This window comes from Gadus macrocephalus, chromosome 7 (genome assembly GCF_031168955.1).
Source record: "Gadus macrocephalus chromosome 7, ASM3116895v1".
Classification (NCBI taxonomy): domain Eukaryota; kingdom Metazoa; phylum Chordata; class Actinopteri; order Gadiformes; family Gadidae; genus Gadus; species Gadus macrocephalus.
In genome coordinates, this window is record NC_082388.1 from 11,311,544 (window position 1) to 11,333,965 (window position 22,422).

Below are 22,422 nucleotides of genomic sequence, written 5' to 3' on the forward strand. Positions count from 1 at the left end.
CGGTGGGGGGGGGGACGGGGGGCGGCGGGGGGGGGGGGTCGGGGGGGGGGGTGGGCGGGGGGGGGGGTCGAGGGGGGGGGGGCGGGGGGCGGGGGGAGGGCGGGGGGGGAGGGGGGGGGGGCGGGTGGGGGGGGGGGGGGCGGGGGGGGGCGGGGGGCGGGGGGAGGGGGGGCGGGGGGGGAGGGGCGGGGGGGGGGGGCGGGGGCGGGGGGCGGGGGGGGGGGGGGGGGCGGGGGGGGGGGGGGCGGGGGCGGGTCGGGGGGAGGGGGCGGGGGGGGGGGGGGCGGGGGGGCGGGGGGGGCGGGCGGGGGGGGGGGGGCGGGGGGGCGGGGGGGGGAGGGGGGGCGGGGGGGCGGGGCGGGGAGGAGGAGGAAAAGAGAGAGATAGAGAGGGAGAGAGAGAGAGCTTGTGGTTCCTCCTTGTCTTTGTGCGTGTGTGTGTGTGAGTGTGTGTGTCTGTGTGTGTGTGTGTGTGTGTGTGTGTGTGTATGTGTGTGGGATGACTAGGCTGATGACATCACTGCATTCCATGAACTCTCCGTCTCTCTCTCCTTCTTGAGTGTATACCTCTCTCTTCCTTTTCTTTCTTCTCTCTCTCCTTCTGTGTCTTGCTCCCTTTCCTCTTCTTCTGCTCTCTCTCTTTCTCTCCCCTTCTCTGGGTTTCTCTCTATTCCCTCTTTTTTTCTTCATTCTTTCCTTCTTCTGTGTGTCTCAGACAAACAAAGCACACTGTGGGATTAGTAAGTGGGCAGAAAGGACTTCCTGATTTCCAGAAAATCTCAAAGAAAGAGACTCTTTCGTTACAGAAAGAAAAAAAAAATACATAAATAGATATTCATGTAATGTAATAATAACTATTATTAGAGTACAATTCTTATATTCACTTAATGTTCTTGGGGCCAAATCCACAAAAGTACCTTTAGGACAAAATACTTTGCAATTGTGTTTCTTTATAGGCCTAATCACCAAAATATCTTAACGGTAATATGTTTTTCCTTAAATTATTATTTACAAAAAAAGATAATAGTAAGATTGTCATTCTTGAAAACGATTACCTTTAATTTCTTCTAAATATTTTTAACTTTAAGATAAAGCTTCCTTGACTTAAGATGCCAAATTGATTAGTGATATATTCTTGCTTTTAATTGGTAGTATTTCCGTTTTAATTTATTCTATTCACAATGTGTGCTGCTATCTCATTGTGAGGTGCGGCCACTCACTTATTCAAATTTGGCTTGGTATTGTAATTATATGGAAATAAACATTGTTTAGGCTACTACCCTATATGCTAAATACTCACAGGCCGCGCATAGCTAGAATCCCCTTGCCATAGGGGTCTCAGACAGATTAAAGAACATCCACTGTCAAATGAATAGAAAAATAGAAGAATCCAATCCAAAACAGAATACAATCTACCGATTATCTTTGGTTCATAAGTGACTTACACCATAAAGAAGTTATTAAGGTAATTAAAGTTTATTTATTTTTCAGCAATTGCAGTTAAGGATATTCTTATAAACTTGGTTTTAATTCCTTTTAGGAATCTGAGAACTATCATTGCAACTTTTGTGTATCTGGCCCCATTGTCATTTTATATTATTAAATATTAATGTTGGGTAAGCAGAACGGTCGATGTAGTTGGTACAAGTTGTGGACGGTAATCTTGGTTTGTTTACTGCATACGTTTCTTTGCTTTTTTAATAATCACAAAGTTGTTGTCTATATTTTGATGTTGTAGTGTAAGATTTAGCAGTTTTTTTTGTAGGCCTATTTGTTAATGTGTTAGACATTAACATATTTTTTGTTCGCTGTTGTAGAAGCATAGACTGGACTATCTTTATGTTTATTGGTAGAATTACTAAGTGAACACCGCCATCTAGCGGCCTCTGGTGTGAAACGGCATAAAAGTAAAATCTAAATCTAATGAAATAGAATAATGTAAGACAAAATACTACACTGACAACAGTAATAAAGGAAAAAGGACGGCAATGGTTAAGAAACACAGTTTCATCCTAGCCTCTGTCTAGATGGATGTAGGTCTATTATTACACAATCATATGGGAAGGTTAGGTAGCCTATTTGATGTAAACTGCAGTAGCTCACACAACCAACACACCGTAATGGACCACTTTCCTTCATGCGCTGGCGAACCTTTTCCATTTGTAACACAAAGCTTGATGATATCGGGCAAGGGTCAGTGTGTTGATCCTGCTAACTTTCAGGGGAAGTTGCTACATTTGGGTCGTTTGTTGTTGTTCCTGACGTTGCGTTGTGATTTCATTGAGTTGTGACGTCATTACTTAATGATGTATGGTGCGTTCACATCGCTGGTAATTATGGGGAAAACATTTTTGCGACGTCGGAAAGTTCGCGTGAACAACACCTCATGACACCGTTATGATTCTACATCCGTTCGGCAACTCGGTCCAAATTTTGATAACAGAGTTGCCCAGTTGGTGACGCATTGTTTACTAGTGAGTAGTGACGCGCGTGAACATGGCGGAACATGAACATTTTACTCAATATAAAAGAATCAACCATCATATCACATACCTTACTATTGATTGACGTTGAAACGTCTGTTGGCATGACTTTGCTCAATTTTAAATGAACTGTTAAACCAGCTCTAGATAAAGGCCTAAATACACCGGCCCCGCAGCGCAGCGGCGCGCATTTTACGCGTGTCAAAAGTACGCCCCTAGCACCAACAGGAGGCGGCGCGACGGCCGCGCTGCAGTATAAAATCAGGAAGTCACCTGTCAATCAACCGCAGCAAAGAGACGGAACGCAATGGGTGAGTAGCCTGTAGCCTAGTTTATTTATTTTCCATCTTTTTGGCTGAATAATTTGAAAAATGTATAATTTGCGCAGTGAAAGTATGTTTTCAAGCATCAGATCAACTTAGTTTGTAGGGCACTTTATCGTTTTATTTACTGTCATTTCTTATTTATTTTATATTTTGCAATTATTCATCTACTGCATCAACAATCTCAATAACTGCAGGACCTTCTATTAAGCCTTTTTAGTATATAGTGCAGTCACCTTTTAAGGCCAATTGTTATTGTGTGTATTTATTGTATTGAGCTCCTGGATGGCTTTATTGATCCCCATTGGGACCAATACAGTATCATCTATCTATCCATCTATATAGCCTTAACATAGCCACACATTTACATGTATGCAGCCAGTAGTCATCCATTTTAATTGAGCAAGTTCTTTTACATTTTATTGAGGTTTTTTTATTTCAACAGAACAAATAACTGTTGCCAGACAGAGGAGGGCTGCCCTTCTTATCCTGCGCTGTAGGCGGGCAAGGAGAAGACGAAGGGTTTGGGTGCACCCCATCAATGAACGGAGACAAGAACAGGGGGTATGCCACAATCTGGTCCAGGAGCTCCGTGCAGATCCTGAGAGGCACGCCAATATTTCAATTCGCCACTAAGTGTGCAATGGCAGAACCATATGGTGCAGCCTATATGATGACCTATAATCTAGTTATTATCCCTCTCTGGTATACTCTTTTGCATGTGTATATATATACTTTTTTTTTATCCCTCAGGATAAATACAGTGATGTTAGTGCTGGATTCAGTAGCCAGTGTATTTTAATTGAGTGCTCGAGACACTTAATGTTATTTTTCCTTAAATCCAGAGAGACAGTTAATACATGATCTGATACCAGAGAGACAGTGAATACATGACAATGCATTTTTGAGCTTTGCCTGTGTTTTCTTTTACTTATCTATTTTATTGCATGAGAATGTTTCTATGTGAAGCACTTTGAGTCTGCTTCATACATGAAAAGTGCTATATCAATGAAGTTTCCTTGCCTTAAATAAAAATATATATATTACAAGTAATCTGGGGCCGTATTCACAAAGCATTTTATCTTACCGCTAGGAGTGCTCCTAACTCGCGCTAAAACATTTTACGTAGGAGTTTTTTCTTAAAAATTATTCACAAAGCCGCTGAGACCTACTCTTACTAAGGATAAATCACAAAGAGTGAACTAAGAGTAACGCGCCGTTGCTATGGATTACGTAAATTCTCATGCACGAGTTTAGAAGCAGTCAGTTCGGTGATTGGTTGTTCAGACGAGCCCACTGAATCACCGAAAAACAAGGAAATAGCCTAGGCTAGAAATGAATTCCTATTAAGTAGTTATAGTGCAGTTAGCAGAATACACGCATGATGACAATTTTGTGCAGACCACGATAATGACGTTGTAGCCTGTACGTTCAAGAGAGAGAAAGCAAACAATAAAAATACGTACAATTTAAAAGAAAATAAATGTTATGAACTACACAAGTGTTGACTGATTTGTGCCAAGGTGTTTACCTAAAATGTGTTTTCAAAGTGATCCCTAAATGCCGGTCCACTCGGTTCCACACGGCCAAATTCATTGTCATGTTGATCGCCATCATCATCATCATCATCATCACCATCGTCTGGCTGTGGAATGTTCCTCCGCTTGCAGAGGTTGTGTAGAATGGCACATACAGTAATGACTGTGCTTGCCCTCTCTGGGGTGAGGCGTATTTCGCCGTGGAGGACATGAACCGACGTTTCATCTGCCCAATTCCTCTCTCCACAACATTTCGTGTATGTTTGTGTGCTCTAGCATATATGGAAGAAATCAGTAAACAATAATAAATATGGATTCAACAAATAAAAGGCGTCAAAGAGCCAATACAATGTGTTTTACACGTAGGACTAAGCGTAATATGCGTAATCACTTACATGTTATACTTTAACTGTGCTCCCGGTTGTGGATTGAGGTAGGGTGTCTAGAGCCACGTCTTGCATGGATAGTCACTGTCTCCCAGCAAGTGACACCCAACTGGTACATCTCAAAAAGCTGCCTCAGACCGCTCTCCATTAAAATGCGCGAATCATGGGTAGCTGAAGATCCAGGCCACTTTGCAACAACATCCAGTAGGCTATGTTAAAATTTGCATCAAAAACAACCTGCGTGTTGATGGAATGCACTTTCGTCCTATTGACGAACACGTCCTCGTCTTTTGATGGCGCAATTATTTTTATGTGCGTCCCGTCAATAGCACCGACCACACCGGGCATACCTGCAATTGCCATGAAGTTGGCTTTGATCCTGTGTAATTGTTGAATGTCCAAAGGAAAGTTTATGGCACGGCTGACTGATGGTTGCGATATTTTTAAATCGTCGGCATTGCAAAGTTGCATTTCCCCTGTTGCTAAATAACGTAGTGTGGCCAAACATTTTATTTCGGGACTAATCGGATTATTCCTGTTAGTCGGGGATGGTATTGCATTGCGATTAACTCCACAACAAGTTTAATACCCTAACATTTCGTCTCGCAGGCATTTACGATTCTTTGTGAATAGGTCTTACTGAGTTAGGAGTCCTCTTGAGGACTTTTAAGCTCTCCTAGACTTAGGTGCTACTTTTAGGCCTAAAATACTTTGTGAATTACTCTTAGTGAAAAAAGTTAGGAGTCCTAAATTTAAGAGTGACACGCCCATTATTTTTAGGAGTTACTCCTAAATTCGCCAGTTAGGACCTACTTTTAGCCCTAAGATCCTTTGTGAATACGGCCCCTGGTTTCTACCTACATGGTGTGATTATATGTGACTTGATTTCGTCTATTTCCCATTATGGTTAATGGTTTGGGTACTTAGTCCACCATTGTTGATTTCTCACCTGAAGAGCCAATCTCCAGAGCTATGGCTCGCCAGGCAATGTCCTTTTTGGTGTTGTCTTTATAATGACGGGAACTTTGGTCACATAATTCAACATACTTTTCCACCTCGACGACCAGTCTCTCATCGTCCATTCTCTCAGAATAGTTTTCTCACAAACGAAAGAGGGCGACATCCAGTGGTGAGGAGTAGATATAGAGGTGCCTACGGGAAAAAAAAACCGGGATGTACAAACCAGCTTTTAAAAAGTGCTTTTTCAGGGGCGGCGACGCTAGGGAATAGATATATATATATAAATTCTTATAAATAAAAGCAAAATGAATAAAGGTGATAGGCATCAAGCAAATAAAGGTATGCAAATTTGAAACTGATCCTACTAAGTTCGGTTTAGTTTATCGGATAAAAAAACCCCAGCTGCGAAGAACTTTTAAGGCCTTGATTCCACCGGAGGCGTACGAGCCGCGGGACGGCTGCGCCGCGGTCACCGCTGCTGATCGCTTCCACTCTAATCAATGAGACCATTTCCACCGGGCGCGCCGCGGAACGTTTCAGCAGCGTCCCAGGAGCGGCGTGCTGCGCCGCGGCGCTATCTTTCCGTCCAATTCTATTTTTGCCGCGAGCCGCTGCTAAACCGCGTCAATTTCAACAGAGCAGATCGAGCAGGGCAGGAAGTGAAAAAGTAAAAGCCATAGAGCATCCGGTTAATTTTCAAAATAAAACACAATACTCAGCTCATGTAACTTCACATCAACATTATTACGTCATGACCGGTGGCCCCAGGTCAGCAGTCAATCAATCAAAGGGTCTCAGAGGGTCGGCAACATGGACGACGAGAGACTCATTGTCGAAGTTCAGCAACATGAAGTCATTTATGTACCAAATCATTCTTTTTATAAGGAAAATGTCAGAAAGGACAAAGCGTGGCACTTAATTGCAATAGTTTTGGGAGTGGAAGGTGTGTACATTAGGTTTAGGATTATCGCGTGATCTCGTGATCTCGCGTGAATACGGCTGGCTCGCAAGGCAGCGCTACGCTGCCGTTACGCGCCCGGTAGGAATGGACGCAGGGCAGAGGACGCAGCCGTTCCGCGGCGCGTACGCGTCCGGTGGAATCCCGGTGTTAGTAGACCGAGAGCAGTGATGACACTCTCCACAAAAATGGCTTCGCCCGTAAAGTAATTTGAATGTCGATTTTAAATGCACTTACACACTTGATTACATTGCTACTTTATTCCGGTCACCAATTTATGCATTGCACGGTCTTGCTGTGGGTGCAATACAATGTAAAGTTGTGTCATTTTCGGGCTGGTTTGCTAAAGAGGCTTATGAAGCTTACAATGAACCACTAGCCAATTTCATGACACAATCACATAGACGAACGGGAACGCTAAAAATGCTCCGAGACCGGTAATGACGTTAAAAGTGCAACTCGGAAGGCTGGCGTCTACAGATTTCCAAAAGATGAAAAAGGGGCGTGCCTCCGAGAAATGCCGCAAAAAAGCTGGGAGATCTTCGGCTTTCGTGTCGGAAGTCTGGCGTCTGAGGATTGAGGAACACACCGTTATCACCAGGATGATGAACGCGCATGTAATCCTGCGTCACACAAGATTATTTCAGTAGTTCTTATGTTTTTATTTGTAGCAATATAAACACAACACAATTTAGCAACATTACTTAAGGTTAAGCCTTTTCAGATATTTCAGATCGCTACTGTGCGGAAGAATTTCAACAACAAAAATAAGCCTCTTTACTGAATTTTTAAACTAATTTTACCAAAAAAGATGACAAGCCATTGATCGCGCTATGTATGGAAGTCGATGGCGCTAAACGATGGCGCTAAACTGCCTCCACCCGTGAGTTGGACATTCCTCACAAGATGGCACTGCCCGTGACGTAGGTTCAAGTTCCCCTTTGCAGCCAGGTTACGTTTGTCTCACCTTTCAAACGTTTCTAAAAGTATCCTAATTGATAAACAGAATTGTAAACCTTTGTTGTATCGCTGTTCCATGCTTGATTTAACTCGTATAGTGGTAAATGTTCAACACGTGGTTTATTCAGAGACGCATGGTCCACGAGCTTGCCCTCTGGATGTGGTTCATGAAGTATCTCTCGAATGCAGGTAAATATTTAGTTTATTTTGGTAATGGGAGGAATGGGAAATAGGCCACGCCTACAGGGTCTCCTTTACTCAGGTAAACCCTTGGCTTTCTTTGGCCTGGGCGCAATGATAAAGATGCCATGGTTATAGGGTCTCTGACTTATCTCAAACCAATACAACTGTATATGTTGTGTATAGTGTTGACCCCTATGTGTGCAGAAGAAGAAATTGTTCAGGACTGCTGTTAGCATTTACCAGTGTTACACTTATTTATTTATTCCACAGTACAAATAAAACAAGAAGATTGTTCAATGTTTACCAAGCATGAAACACATTTTTTTTTTTTAATGATAATGCATAATAATATTAATGTAGCCTACATTTCTTTTTTATAATTAAACCAAAAGATTTAGGTGATGTTTCGGAGGTTGTGTTCTGTGGCCAGGTGCATGATGTATCCTTTGGTACGAAAGTCTCTGTTGCTCATTTGCTTAAAATACAACCCAACCTGGAAAGCCCATCTTTGTTGCAGACGTGTTGACCTGTTCAGAATTCAAGAGAAGAATATGGACCGTTTTATACAAAACACGAAAAATAGATCCCAAAAAATCTGGGGCTAGACAAAAAGGGAACAATTACTTGGCCAGTGAGGTGGTAGAATGTTGTTCGTCATTGACATAATTGTGATGTGTTTTCTATTCACACTGTGAATAGAAAATTGTTTTTGAAAGCATTTTCAGGAGCGGAGTGGGAGGGACCGAGAGACAGACAGCAGAGGAAAGAGACCATGAGGAAGGGAGAGAGATGTAGACACGAGACACGGTGTCTGCAGGTCCTTAAAAGTCTTGACCTACCCATTAAGTCACAACTAAAGGGACACACAGAGTCCGAGATATCTGTAAATCTGCATTGCCTGTTTCCGTCAAATTCAGACGAGTTGTTAAATTGAAATTCATAGTTGTGCTACTAGAAAGGGAGTTTACTTGCTTATTTGCTTTGCTTAAGCCGCTTCGATTGACTTGCAGCGTGACACTAGCTCCTGGTCAAGGGAAGGGAATACACTCTTATTTACATTCCAAAGAGGCCCAGTGTGTTCCAATATATAGCTTTTAAAAGGAGTGCCAGTAACCACATAACTAAATTGTAGTTTGTTCTACAAACATTCTACAATTATAAACGGGCACTATTTTCAATACTGTGATTATTATTCTAGGTTTACCCGTCAGCAGTGTATTAAAGGTAGCCTATTAATCACAGCGCCCAAAATAATGCGACATTATCTGTGGGTACGTGGATCCATTATCTGTCTGAGGGATCCAAAAATACTTCTGATAGGGTTCAAACACAAATGGGTTGTAGTTTTAATATTATTTTAACTTTTTTGTTTTGTCAGATTCGAATTACCAGCTCAGATAAACCCCAGAAGTGAATATCCAGGGGAAATGTCTCTACCTACGATGTCTTCACAACCCAGCTTTCAAGAAAATAAGTCACATACAAGTTTAATGTAATTTTCCCCACCAGATATGGGCAAATTAGTTTTATTTTTAAAATTTGCAAAATGTACATAAATTATATTTAATGCATTTGAACCAAATGAGTAAAATCAAATATATTCTATTAAAAAGGCGACAAAATAATAAGAGAGAATGACATTCTTTGTAGCGATTATTTTTTTAAAACAAGTATTGGTCAGGCATCTCATTAAACCTGGAAAAGCAAAAAGTGCTACACTCAGCGATGATCAGTACACCTTTCTCCTTCATAAGGAATGGACCAGAGCACCATCACATTAGATCTAAAAAAACAAAACAAGGAAATTTCACTGTATATGGAGTTTCAATCTTCACCCAGACGAGGGAATAGGCTCTTGATCTAGTGAGAACAACCAAATAAACCAACACTTCCCCCCCTGGCTCCTGTAGAGGTATCAGAGGTGGCTCAACGTGCCAATGAGGACGTGGCCCTGTTTCAAGTTGAAATACTAACAGCGTATTGAGGCGGATGGTGCTGTCCCAAAACTTGTTGAACTCAATGGTTCTCTCCCAGACGGAGCGCTCCAAGTGCAAATAAAAGGCTAAACTCCAACAGATAAATAAACATGGAATTCAGCCACATGCGTTCAAATAGTAATCATATATTTAATTGATATACATATATTGCCACCATTGGCACATACGATATTGCACACAGTGATGAAATGTTGCACAGAAGAAAAAAAAAAATATTCATTTTCTTTTTTTTAAAGTGGGCACAAACATTCCAAAAATTACAAATAATGTGGGATGATAACGCTGCAAAGGTAAAACAATTCATAATGAAAATGAATTAAATCCAATTGAACAATGAAAAGACATGCTTGCTATTCCCCCATTAGTTTAGCGACTAGCCTGTTAGTACCCAGGTCGGACAACAAAGTATTTCATCATGGAGGTCTCCCGGAGAGGGGTCTGAACCCCTGGCCTGAACACGTTCGTCAAGCGTCCCCGATACCCCTATGGAAATGCTCCTAGCTGCTCTTCCTCATCTCGCAGCTATGGTGACCCTCACCTTCATGTTTAACTCTGGGCCGATACCTGGATGGCTCTGAGAACTGGAACAAAGTGAGACGATAGGAAGGAAGGAAGGAACTGAAGGAGTGAGAAAGGAACTGAATTATGAAGAAAGGAACTGTATGGCTATGGGGAAGGTAACAAGGGTCGGAAGATAGGAAGTATGAAAGGAACTAAAATAGGAAGGTAGGAAGGAAGGAAGCAGAAAAAGCATAGAATTCTGCTCCTATAGCTTTTTTACTAAAGAGTCCACGTTGAACTCAAGTAGCACCACGAGAAGTGCAATAGTGCACTAGGGGACTGAGCCACCTAAAAAATGAAAAGAATATGTACTTAAGAATAGTAAAAGAATAAGCTATGAGAACGAGAAGCCCCCAATGCGATCCAGAGCGCCGGGCCGGGGTGTAAGCATGTGTGTAAGGCACCAGGTCGTCTTCATGGTGAAGAGGGCACTCCCCAGTCAGGTCAAGAGTTTAAGGGGACTAAAAGAAAGCTGAGGCTCCCAAGAAAACAGGGTGGTCAAGGACTTAAGTCTAGTCCGCTGGTTTCCAGTCAAATCGAAAAAACATGGGGGAGCAAGTGTTTAAAATGGATGCTGAGGTAACTCTTGAAATTATCTGATTGTTGCCAGTCTAAACACCAAGCTATAGCTGGCGGCACGTTTATAAAACCGCTAACACATCTATGAGATGCAACCGGATTACTTCCAGTTGTAGACAGTCCCAAGTATCTCCAATTAAGACCAAAACAAGGGACCACAATGTCCGGGGTAAATATCTGGGCTAACCCAATTTAGTAATACTATTGAGCAGAGTATGTCTCCCAAAACGTAGCTCCTTAAATTGCAGGGGGGATGGGCCGTCTGTTTCCGACACCCAAAGGAGTCTGGACGACTGCTTCTGACATCCGATTCTCCCATTGGCCCATTTTCTGTTTTTCAATTGGCGTCCGTCCTCATAGTGTGAAGGTGATATTATGATGATACAGGTCTGATGTCAAGGTACAATCATGCTTTCAAACCTATTTCACAACACCTACACAATGCCTTTTGAATGGAAAATTCACTCAATATGCAAGATCAGTGGACTATACATAGATAAACCCTCGCCGTAGAGGGGGACTCTTGAGCCAGTAATTCGGGAGACCAACATCGATCTAGCTTTTGTGCAGTTAAACATGCAGCAATAGGACTCCTTGGCACTATGTTGATTGTGTGACTTTGCATGGTTAATATTTCTGTCCAATAATGCTATGCTTGTTTTTTGTCCGTACGTTCGGACGACACACCTAAGCCAATCCACTACCGACGTGTTATTTTTACGTGCTTGTCCTCTTTTAAGTGCTCTTCTTAAAATACGCTATCAGGCCATTTGCTACATGTTGCTACTGCACATCCTCTATCAAAATACATGTTGAGTACCTTTAAAAACAAACACATTGCATAACGACGACACACAACGGTAGCCTATAGTATAACCCATCCGCGTGGCAACAACTTCAATTGAAAACAAAAGATACACTACTCATGTCTCTTTGAATGCCTCTGGAAAATGTCTTCTTGTCCATTGACCAGTACAACAAAAAAACGGATTTGGTGCAATGCATATTGCACAGGAGATAGAGCACAAATTTTCATTTGATGAAAAATGCCTGTATATATCTACCTATATCTATCTATATCTATAGATATAGATAGATATAAATATATAAATGTTTTTTTTATACTGCATGACACCTAAACCAGTTTCAAACCAGGTCTAGCCCTCATGTGAATCAGGTGTAAACACTTCTCTATGCACAGGTAAAGGTAATCTGGATGGCAAGTTCATTATGACAACCTTAAACAAACTTTCGGTTTGATCTGATTTGTGCTGAAGACAATAGCTCACATGAAAAGGACATTATTTTCTCTTACAACTCGGCAACAATTTCAATGAACAATGCAAACACTTTATAATAGCTTTGACTTGTACAAAAGTTCTCTGTTAATAGGGGAAAGAAACCACTTCAATATAGTTTGTCGTCAAGTAGGAAACAATGTTCAAATATAATGTTATTACTTTGTTTAGCAGCCTGTTACTGTATTAATGGTGGGTAAGTAGGATAACATCCAGCGATGGGTGATAACGTGTCAGAACGGTTGGTTTGTGTTGGTTTCTTATGTGGGCGTTGCTCCCTTGGAGTTAAACCATAACAGTTAAATCTTAACATTTCTTTCTTTATACAGTAGAGTTTAAGTATTTTCTCTTTTGTTATTCGGATTATTTTTTGCATGTTTTGCTGTGTATATATTTATATATTTATATATATATATATCAATATCAATCCTCTTCTCCATCATCTGCATGCATCTCTTGTTGCTGCAGCTCACATGCCCTTTTCTCCCGCTGTTTCTCCTGGATCTTCTTCATCTCCTCGGCATATTTACAAAAAGTATTCCCAAATTTGGACCACACTTTGTAGGGCACCGTGATTGAGTTACGGTACGTTGGCTTTACCTCGCTTACTCTCATGAACACCCCGTACTTATTGGATCCGACGTCGAAGAAAAAGCGTTTGTTGTCCACAGTAAGAGATGACCCTTCTGGCAACTCTGCAGGCTCGTCCTCCACACCGTAATCGTCAATAAGTTTAGCCAAAGCGTCACGAAACTCGATAAGTCCCTGGGCTGGCAAAGCAATAGTCTGGCCTTGTGTAGATCCCAAACCGGGGCCCCGATTAACGGTCTGTCGGATCCTCAGAAACCGTCCTCTCTGGTTCTCTTTCAGATCCATGTAGTATTTACGATTTTCCCGGACCAGGAATTCACTCTTGAGTGCTCGTCTGGGCTCATCTTGCACCATATCTGGGTTACTCGGACCCAACTGGGCATAGTGTTCGATAAAGTCCCCCAAGTAGTCGCGGAACTCGACCGCCACGGACATGGAGAGAGTGAGGCGGCTCTTGTTTCCTCCGGCCCCGACTTCTGCTATCTTTAAGAAGCGGCCTTTTGCGTTCTGCTTTACGTCCAAATAGAAGCGTTTGTTCTGTATGTCAACTCGCTTCGACGCCAGCTCTTGTGTCTCATGCTGCAGTCCAGACGCCGAGCCCGCCCCTCCGGTCGCTAGGTGCATGGAACCGATGCCCGGGCCCGCTGCCGCTCCACCCTGCTCACTTCCACTGTCTCTGTCCGCCATGATGCTGCCTGCCTTCTCCCTCTGTCTGCTGCAACCCACCGCCAGCTACGCCAAACTCTCGCGATATCTGAACACAAACCCAACATGAATACATGGGACACATTATTCCCACAATAGAGAAGGGATTTAAAAACATTTCATGACCAAGAAAACGGCTTGATCTTTATTTAGGTTTGGTAGTAAATAGGAGAATGCTTAAAAACGACAGGGTGTTTGTTATTTTTTACAAGTTTTTAACCAACCAAGCCAGAGTTTTGGTTTAGACTATACCTTTGAATAAATTATAGACTAATAGATTCTTAGATGATTGTTCAAACAACTACTTTGAAAAAAAAAAAAAGTGGACTTGCATCCAATCGTGTTTTCTGTTCGTTTGTCTAATTTAATTTAAATATTGTCTACTTTTGCATTATTTTATTAATAGTCCTATATCTTTTTTTTGTTTATTGATTAAACCAAATCGAATCTAACATGCAGTTTTCATATTTCATGATCTAAATAAACAGAAAAACCTTTGGGGATATGTTTAGGCTAATATGACTCGGTTGTGATACGAGGAAAATCAAATATTTGAAACGTTTATTCATTAGATAATTTATTTAATTAGACTAGTCATCCAATCCCTTTCGGGGACTCCTGAATGATAAACTTTTTGTTAACTTTTGGTGTAAAAAGTCATAAAGTCCTATCTAAACACATTGCATCCCACGGTTATTTTCCTCCCGTCACTTGTTTAAAGGTCTCAGCCTTCAGGTTAATTAGCACGATTTCTTTGCTGACCACAGAATCGGTTTGCCTCTAAATCTTGCAAACAGCGTTTAGGCACATAAAAGTGTCTCTTTGGATGATTTAGTGTTTGTCGAACGGCCAAACGCCGACATGGCATGACATAGCCTATAGGGAAGTTATCTTCAAAAACAGAAAACCGTCATTATTGATTGACAGATAACAGGTTGAGCACTGTCGAATAATCCTATTCCTTTGGAAAACAACTATTTATTATTGTTGAACTTTTATACATCTTGTGAAAAAATATATAAAAGTTGTAACAGTCGAATTAGACCGTTTGGCGCAGGCGCACTATAGGATAATTTGGGATCCTGTGTTTTATTCGACAGGCCTATTTTTATTTTTTCCCTGTGATCATGAGTTTCCCGCTGATCCATACCTTCAACATTCAAAACAGATAGGCCTATATTTTTGAGAGGAATATTTCTAGACTATGATCACTTGAAATGCATTATTTTGTTTTCTTTATTGAGTCTTGAGGCATGGAAATCTTTACTTTAAACCAAGTTGACTCTTCGGATATAGCAGACAGCGGCCTACGGCAATCGTCCCCTCTGTATTAGAGACAAAAACATTTGATATACATATTATAGATTATTATTGGTGTACACTTGAAGGAAAGACGCCAAAAGTATGACTAATGTTTAACTATATCCCATAGCCTTTAATTGTCGGTTCCATTGTTACTCAACTTAATTTAAGTAAAACAAAATTACGGATCAAGAAAGGAATATTTTCTTATTTCATAACAATAGTTTGTACCGTCTTCAGAATAATTCACCGCAAACGACAGCTTCAGACAGACACGTAGAGCCGAAAATATAGGCCTACACTTTCCTCAACGAATCACAATTTCTTAGATCAAAATAAGAGGCGATGGGACGTAAAATAACAGTTCAGGAATGACTTTAATGGCTATGAGTTTTATTTCCCTTAAGTACAACAGGACTATGGGGAAGACTTATCGGTTCCGTTACAGAGGCCTTAGAATGCTTCCTTTCACGGTATTATTTTTATTTATTTAGGGATACGTTCGTTTAATTATGCCTAAAGACCATAGGTTGATTTTTATTTTATCTTGAATAATTGAAGCCCTGACTGTTGGTCGGTGCTCTGCATCATGATAACAGTGTCAGTAATCACTTCACAACTCTGTCTTACCTCAGTATTTCTGGAAAATAACAAAAACAACCTGTGGCTGTTTACGTCTACAAAGCTCCTTTATTCTGTGATTCATCTTCCCTGTTTCCAGACATTGTTTTATTCAGTTAATTGGGGCTATTGTTAGAGGCGCACTGACGAATCCTATATAGGCTAATACTATAAAACCAATGTGACGCAGCCAATTAGCCCACTATCAGGCTTACTGGGTGGATTGGCTCTCGTCTGTCTGTGCAACTAGCAGACACATTTGTCGGTGTGTTTTAACTTTAGACTAAACTAGGCCTACTGCCAATGTACAAAAAATGGTTTGTTTATGTTTTTTTATTATAATTGACAGGTTAGGGGGATAACTGTGTGTGTTTTTGTGTTAGGCCTTTTTGTTCCCTCACAAGGTTTTAATAATCAAGAATAGACTGCGGGATCCCAATGGCTTCAATCAAAGCAAAGCAAAGAAAAAAATTCTAGCGCATATCTATTGTGATATTCATGTAATAGGCCTAATTGTGAATAATATGTTATTAACTGATCAATGTTTTGACCAAGCCCAACTTACTTGCAACATTTTATTGATATAATTAATTATGCATATAATTGTACATGGGCTAGACAAACGACGTTGGTTTACAGTGAAATCCGATTAGTCGATGAACTGCCATTCAAGATCACTGGAACAATTTGAAACAAACCGATTCTCCAATGTTGCCAGATAGCGCCAGATTTTCAATCTGGCAACATTCCCCATCTCTCCGAAGAGCGCACCTTAAGAGCGCCGGCGAGATTTGGGTCTAAAGTTTGGCCCAGCAGCGAGGAGGCGACGTGATGAAGTCTAGCTTCAGGCCTACACCGCTCCCACACTGTAGCTCCAACGTGACAGTCGCTTTGGCGCTCCTCTACAACACCATTAAGCGTCCATAAACTCGGTCCATTGGCTAAATAACCTCGACATTGCATCGGGGATGCGTGGAAACACAAAGCATATAGAGAATAGCACCATCTCTCCTGTAAAGCAAGAATGCATAACAGTACCTTCCCTGCTTTTTTTGTTTTCTGCACACAGAAAGCCCCTGCAGCCTCGGCGTCACCCGGCCACGAGGTGGGAAAATGCACGAAGAAAAAGGTGGATATTGTCGTAGGTCGACTGTCAAAGACAGTGTCGCGCTGATTGTTGAACAAAATGGATCGAAAGAAGAACGGTTTCGTGGCATCGAGAGAGGGTATCCTGGTGAGTGTCAGATCCAAGCGACCGGACGTACACTGGCCGCACCTCTCCACGTCACCGACCAATTGGAGACGCGCTGGTAGCAGTGAGCGCTTACCCGAGAAGGAGATAGGTATCTCCCACTGCACGTCCTCATCACTGATTGGTTTGTGCTGGAGTGAGTCACCGCCCACTGTACGTTCGGACCCTTTGCTCTCCAGCCACTCTTATTACACCACCGAGAAGGACACACAAGTTCAACGGCGCACGTTTCACTTCTGATGTCAACACGCAGCGTCACCCTAGTCCGCAGACGAGCGCCCCCCAGTGTCGCGGTTAGAAACTGTCAGGCTTTTAGCAGGATACAACAGGCAAGCAACACTGACCCATTGTGAGGTGGACATTAGTTCAACCCGGGTTTTTCTTCTTTCGATTGTCCTGGGGGCCGTTGGGTGGGGTACAAGCGGACGTTTTCCAAAACGTCTTTAACGGCAGAGTTCTTTCCTCTAGTCTAGCCTATGCTGAAATTAGGGCTTCCAAAATATGTTGGTGTAGGCGAAACTCAAAGTATTCTTCAATAATTATTTAAATATGCACATGCCTATAAATAAACTACAAGAACAGTCATGCGGTCTAAATCCTGATTTTTCAGATTTCAGATAATATTCAGAAGTTATTCTCGCCTATTATTACCCATCTAAAACTCCTCTTTTGCCATTGAAAAATGCTAACGTTGTCCAGCGAGCATTAACTGTGTTTTCAGTGTGTTTGAGGCATGAATGCGGCAATAACCTCATGTTCAACATCTCTGAACTCGACAAAGTATACAAATATTGGCTATCTGGCCAACAGGTGTCGCCATTTGTGCATGCCTTCAGCGAACATTGTGCTCGCGTTCAATTACCTGTAGAATGTATTTCCAATGATGTAATAGAATAAAAGCTGTCCAAATAAAACCGACTAGTCCTACTGTTAAACAGCAATACAATATATCTCCTTATAGCTCAACATTTAAGTCCTGCAAACACAACAATCATTCAACACTCTATTCATTGACAAAGTCCCCTGCATCTTCTGCTGTGAGAAAACGTAAGACGGCTGAAGTTGACTGTAGGAGTCAATATTTCTTCTGTTTTATTTGAATGTAATTTCCCCTCAAAATGTACGATGAACGCACGGTGTGTCAATTCGTTGAATAGGACGCAAAAGTCCTCGGGAGTCTCCTGAAGAATCCCCAGCCGATGTGCTTTCGCAGCAGCGTTAGTCATCCCAGCCCCGTGTCTCTCTCGGCCTACCGTGTTGCTGCCCTCCTGCCCCTCGCCGTCCCTCCCTCTCCCCCTCCCTCACTCTCCACCTTCCCTCACTCTCCACCTCCCCTCCTTCTCCACCTTCCCTCCCGCTCAACCTTCCAACACAACCACCAACACTATCACCACCAACACTATCACCACCAACACTATCACCACCACCACCACCACCACCACCACCACCACTTCCACCAGCACCACCACATGCTTTGACGTAACGTATGGTCTGCCGGATTACGGAGTCATGGTACGGACATGTGGTAAAGCTGTGGCCTGTAGTAGGCTAGGACACGCCACGCCAGCCCTCCACTCACTCCTGCGTTCTGTGACGGAGCTCCTGATGATCGGCGTGTTTCTCTCGTTCTGTGGTAGAGGCAGAGAGAGAGAGTGAGAGAGAGAGAGAGAGAGAGAGAGAGAGAGAGAGAGAGAGAGAGAGAGAGAGAGAGAGAGAGAGAGAGAGAGAGAGAGAGAGAGAGAGAGAGAGAGAGAGAGAGAGAGAGAGAGAGAGAGAGAGAGAGAGAGAGAGAGAGAGAGAGAGAGAGAGAGAGAGAGAGAGAGAGAGAGAGAGAGAGAGAGAGAGAGAGAGAGAGAGAGAGAGGCAGTGTATTGACATTACCCGCCGAACAATTTATGGTTTTATTTTTGGAGTGAAGCGTTTTGTTTTGCGACCACCGGACTACGGAACTTCTGGCTCACTGCAGCATTTTTTCGTATCGTCTCTCCGCTCCTGCAGATGATCGAGGAAAGAATCACAGCTGAGCAGGACTCAAACCACACTGCGATTATTATTTTTTGGACAAAGATAGTGGCGTCGTCTCGCAGTTCCTATTCAGCTATGGCATCGTAGAGGGGGAATGGGAAATGGGGGGGAATACACGAAGACCACGGTTTGCTAAGATGCCTTATTAGGAACACACACACACACACACACACACACACACACACACACACACACACACACACACACACACACACACACACACACACACACACACACACACACACACACACACACACACACACCGGATTGTTTAAACCCCCGGTGTCGCCGCGGCGGTCTCCCGTTTCGAGCAGCCCGTTCACCCATTGCTCAAAAACTATTCGATTAAAGCCGCGGATCCCGATGGCATGGACACTTATGCAAGGTCCGCCGCGCCGCTGCCGTGCCACAGGAGCCCATTCGCCGCGTCTTCCCTCCACCGAGCTCCATCGCCACCATCGCCCCGCAGCCAGACGAGCCCTGCCGCAACGCGCCGACCAGCGACCACCGAGCCAAAGCAGGCGGCGGCATGAGGCTTGATCCAGTGCATTTATCCATGCTGGTCATCGGGGTCTCCTTCGCCTGCTACTCCCCGAGTTTGAATTCCCTGCAGGACCAGGCTTACAAATCCGCCGTGGTGATCGAGGGTAAGGTGCAGTCTGCGGTGCCCGCGAACGTCTCCTCCTCCTCCTCTTCCTCCGGCTCCCTGGCGGAGGAGCCGCACAGCGTGCACAGTGTCAGGGTGCTGGACGTGTGGCCGGTCAACAGTGGGGGTCTGGAGCGCGAGCAGCTCGTCACTTATGTGGGAGAATTCGGCTCGGAGTCGCAGCAGCCGTCGTCGTCGTCGTCTCCTTCGTCGTCGTGTGATGCCAAAGTGATCGCGAACCACAAGTACATCTTTTTCATGGACCCCACGGACGAGCCCTTGGTTTTCAAGGCATCGTTCGCGCCCCTGGACACGAGTGGGAAAAATCTAAAAAAAGATGTGGGGAAGATCTTGTGTGTAGACTGCGGTAAGTTCACATCTTTTTGGGGGGGAGGGGGGAGGAGGGAAGGGGGGATCGCAATGCTAAAGTCAAACCCGGAAGAATGAATGGTGTGTGTGATGGCCGTGTGCGGAGAAGGGCTGTTGCTTCAGTGGAAGTTTATGAATTGGATCGATCACGCCGTGGTTGGGAGTCAGTGAGTAACAGATGGACCCATAGGTGCGTCTATGCAGCAATATTCGACAACTCTTGCAGGTTCCTATAGGCCACATGATCTATCAAATCCTCTCTCTCTCTCTCTCTCTCTCTCTCTCTCTCTCTCTCTCTCTCTCTCTCTCTCTCTCTCTCTCTCTCTCTCTCTCTCTCTCTCTCTCTCTCTCTCTCTCTCTCTCTCTCTCTCTCTTTCTCTCTGTCCTCTTCTAACTGCAACAGGCATGCGCCTCGCACTGTTGCGTGCAAGGAAATGCAGTTCCGATACGGAAGAGCTTATAGCAGAATCCTCAATCAGACTCCCAGTTGTATGACGTTTGAGAAAGTGGTCGAACATATTAGACGACTGCATCCGCGAGTTAGCAGGGCTGGCCACATCTTAGGGCGTCCTGGACAGCTTCAGCACCACGGACAGCGGATTGTGTCGCGGGAATCTGACGAAGGCCCCTTCCTGCATTGGGGAATGAAAAGGATGCTGCAGCTCTGACTGCCAGTCTGATTGTAGGCTACAGAAACCTACCTCACCTAATCCAACAAACCTATACCCACGATACCTGTATCTACCTAAGATGCTTAACCATACCTTTCTAGGCAACCTCACCTAAGCCACCCATGGCTATCTAACCTCACCTGTAAGATATCTAACCTAAGCTACAAGCTATTAACAACGTTAGCCTGTATGCTTCTTAAGTTCTTCATGTCACATTCACATGGGCCTACCATTCATGCTGATACTGTCGGTTATTGTAAACACCAGTGAATGAACAGACATCCCTATTCCCTGTGCATTGCAGGGATACACCATATGATTGACAATCCATTTGCTACTCTACTTTTGTTCAACGCTAACACAAACCTTTGGTCTATAAAAGTTGGTCATAATAGCATTAATAGCATTGAGTTTGCATGTACAATAAACAGATGCAGCCTTCGGAATAAAGGCTGTTGTTTAATGTGCTTAGTTCAGGCCTAATTAATAATGACTAACTGTCAGAATCATTTCTTGACATATACAGTAGAGACTTATACCAAAAAGTCACAATCATATCGACACACACTGGACATTTTCAGAATGAGCTTTTCCAAAGGCCTAAAAGCCGTAGTCAAACAGCCTATTGATACCAGCACTGGGCTGTTGGCAGCCTAAATGCTAGATAGGAGGAGTTAGGAGTTAGGCTACAAACGTTAATAGTCTAGGAGTTTGACCTATTTATGGTGTAAGAAGTCCCACACTTTGTTATCCTGACTATAAGACACCGTATGGATGCATCTATTCTCCTCCAGGTTGTGGTTGTGCAGACACCTTGCCGACCAGTGCTAGCCGAGGGTGTGTTGTTCCTGCTGTTTGTATATAACGTCAACGGCATCACTTAGCGCTATGTCATACACGCATACACACACACACACACACACACACACACACACTCACACACACACACACACACGCACACACACACACACACACACGCACACACACACACACACACACACACACACACACACACACACACACACGCACACACACACACACGCACACACACACACACACACACACACAAAACGGACACACACCCTTCTCTGTTATAGAGACTGCTGAGTGATCCGTTTTTACATTTGAGTAAACGTGTATTAATTTAATCCCGCGCTGCTGAAGGGATCAGTGGTTCCAAACCTTTGACTCGAGGTGTACAACTAAATGGTCCAAACCTTTTCGCGGATCACCTCATATGCAAACTGTGTAAAATAGGTAAATGCACATGCAGTGGCTGAGCAAAGATTGGTCACGCAAATATTACTGCAAGAAGGCCATGGCCAGTGGGAGAAAGTGGAGCAAAAGAGTCAGCAATACAGTTTATGCTCCCAGTGTGATTATTTAATCACACAATACATCAATGGAAAACATTTCAATGGAAAACATTTGATGGAATGGCCAAAATGACCCTATTTTTTAATAATAACAAGTCCTAATTATATATTTAATGAACAACATTTATAATTAATACATTTTCAATGATCTATATATTTTTCAATGGCAATTTTGTCTAATTCAATAATACAATCCTAAGTAGCACCTGCAGTACCCTCATGTACCACTATTGACTACAGGTTGAAAAACACTGGCCTATGATAGTGTACAAGTGAGTACACAAACTGATAGGGTACAATTCCTTTTTTAATGCATGATAGTGTTCCACATTAATATCTGCTTAGCCCTTGCGTTCATTCATGTCAGATAATAAGCATGTGGAGTCTTATCAATTAATAACTTGGTTCTCACCTCACTTGGTTCTGAGTTAAATAGACACACTGTTAGCATTAGCCTTTGGCTAGCCTGTACTTCATTTTAATGTGGCTGGATGGACGTTCTGCACAGGCAAATTCCTTTGAATAAGTGACACATTGTCTTTTGCCAAAAGTAGTTTAATATGTCTGGGGACTTCCGCTGTGAGAACTATAAGTAATATCGAACACTGAAACCAGGCTCAAGTCTCACACATTCGGCAT

The 22,422-nt window shown here is 43.2% G+C and overlaps 2 protein-coding genes and 1 long non-coding RNA gene across 3 annotated transcripts; 2 read left to right on the top strand and 1 right to left on the bottom strand.

Moving 5' to 3' along the window:
• The first annotated feature begins 370 nt into the window (after positions 1-370).
• On the top strand, positions 371-3,858 carry LOC132461544 (uncharacterized). Its single transcript, XR_009526631.1, has 2 exons — positions 371-2,793; positions 3,251-3,858. It is a non-coding gene; the product is annotated as an uncharacterized LOC132461544 (long non-coding RNA).
• A 5,418-nt stretch (positions 3,859-9,276) lies between these two features.
• Positions 9,277-16,746, bottom strand: puraa (purine-rich element binding protein Aa). Its single transcript, XM_060056711.1, has 2 exons — positions 16,483-16,746; positions 9,277-13,570 (listed from the first exon to the last, which is right to left on the bottom strand). The coding sequence occupies exon 2, from the start codon at positions 13,501-13,503 to the stop codon at positions 12,649-12,651; it is 855 nt and encodes a 284-aa protein (XP_059912694.1). The 5' UTR covers positions 13,504-13,570; positions 16,483-16,746; the 3' UTR covers positions 9,277-12,648.
• A 1,424-nt stretch (positions 16,747-18,170) lies between these two features.
• Positions 18,171-21,478, top strand: LOC132461546 (pro-neuregulin-2, membrane-bound isoform-like). Its single transcript, XM_060056712.1, has one exon. It carries the CDS (start codon positions 19,251-19,253, stop codon positions 19,812-19,814), a length of 564 nt encoding a protein of 187 aa, XP_059912695.1. The 5' UTR covers positions 18,171-19,250; the 3' UTR covers positions 19,815-21,478.
• The last annotated feature ends 944 nt before the right edge of the window (positions 21,479-22,422 follow it).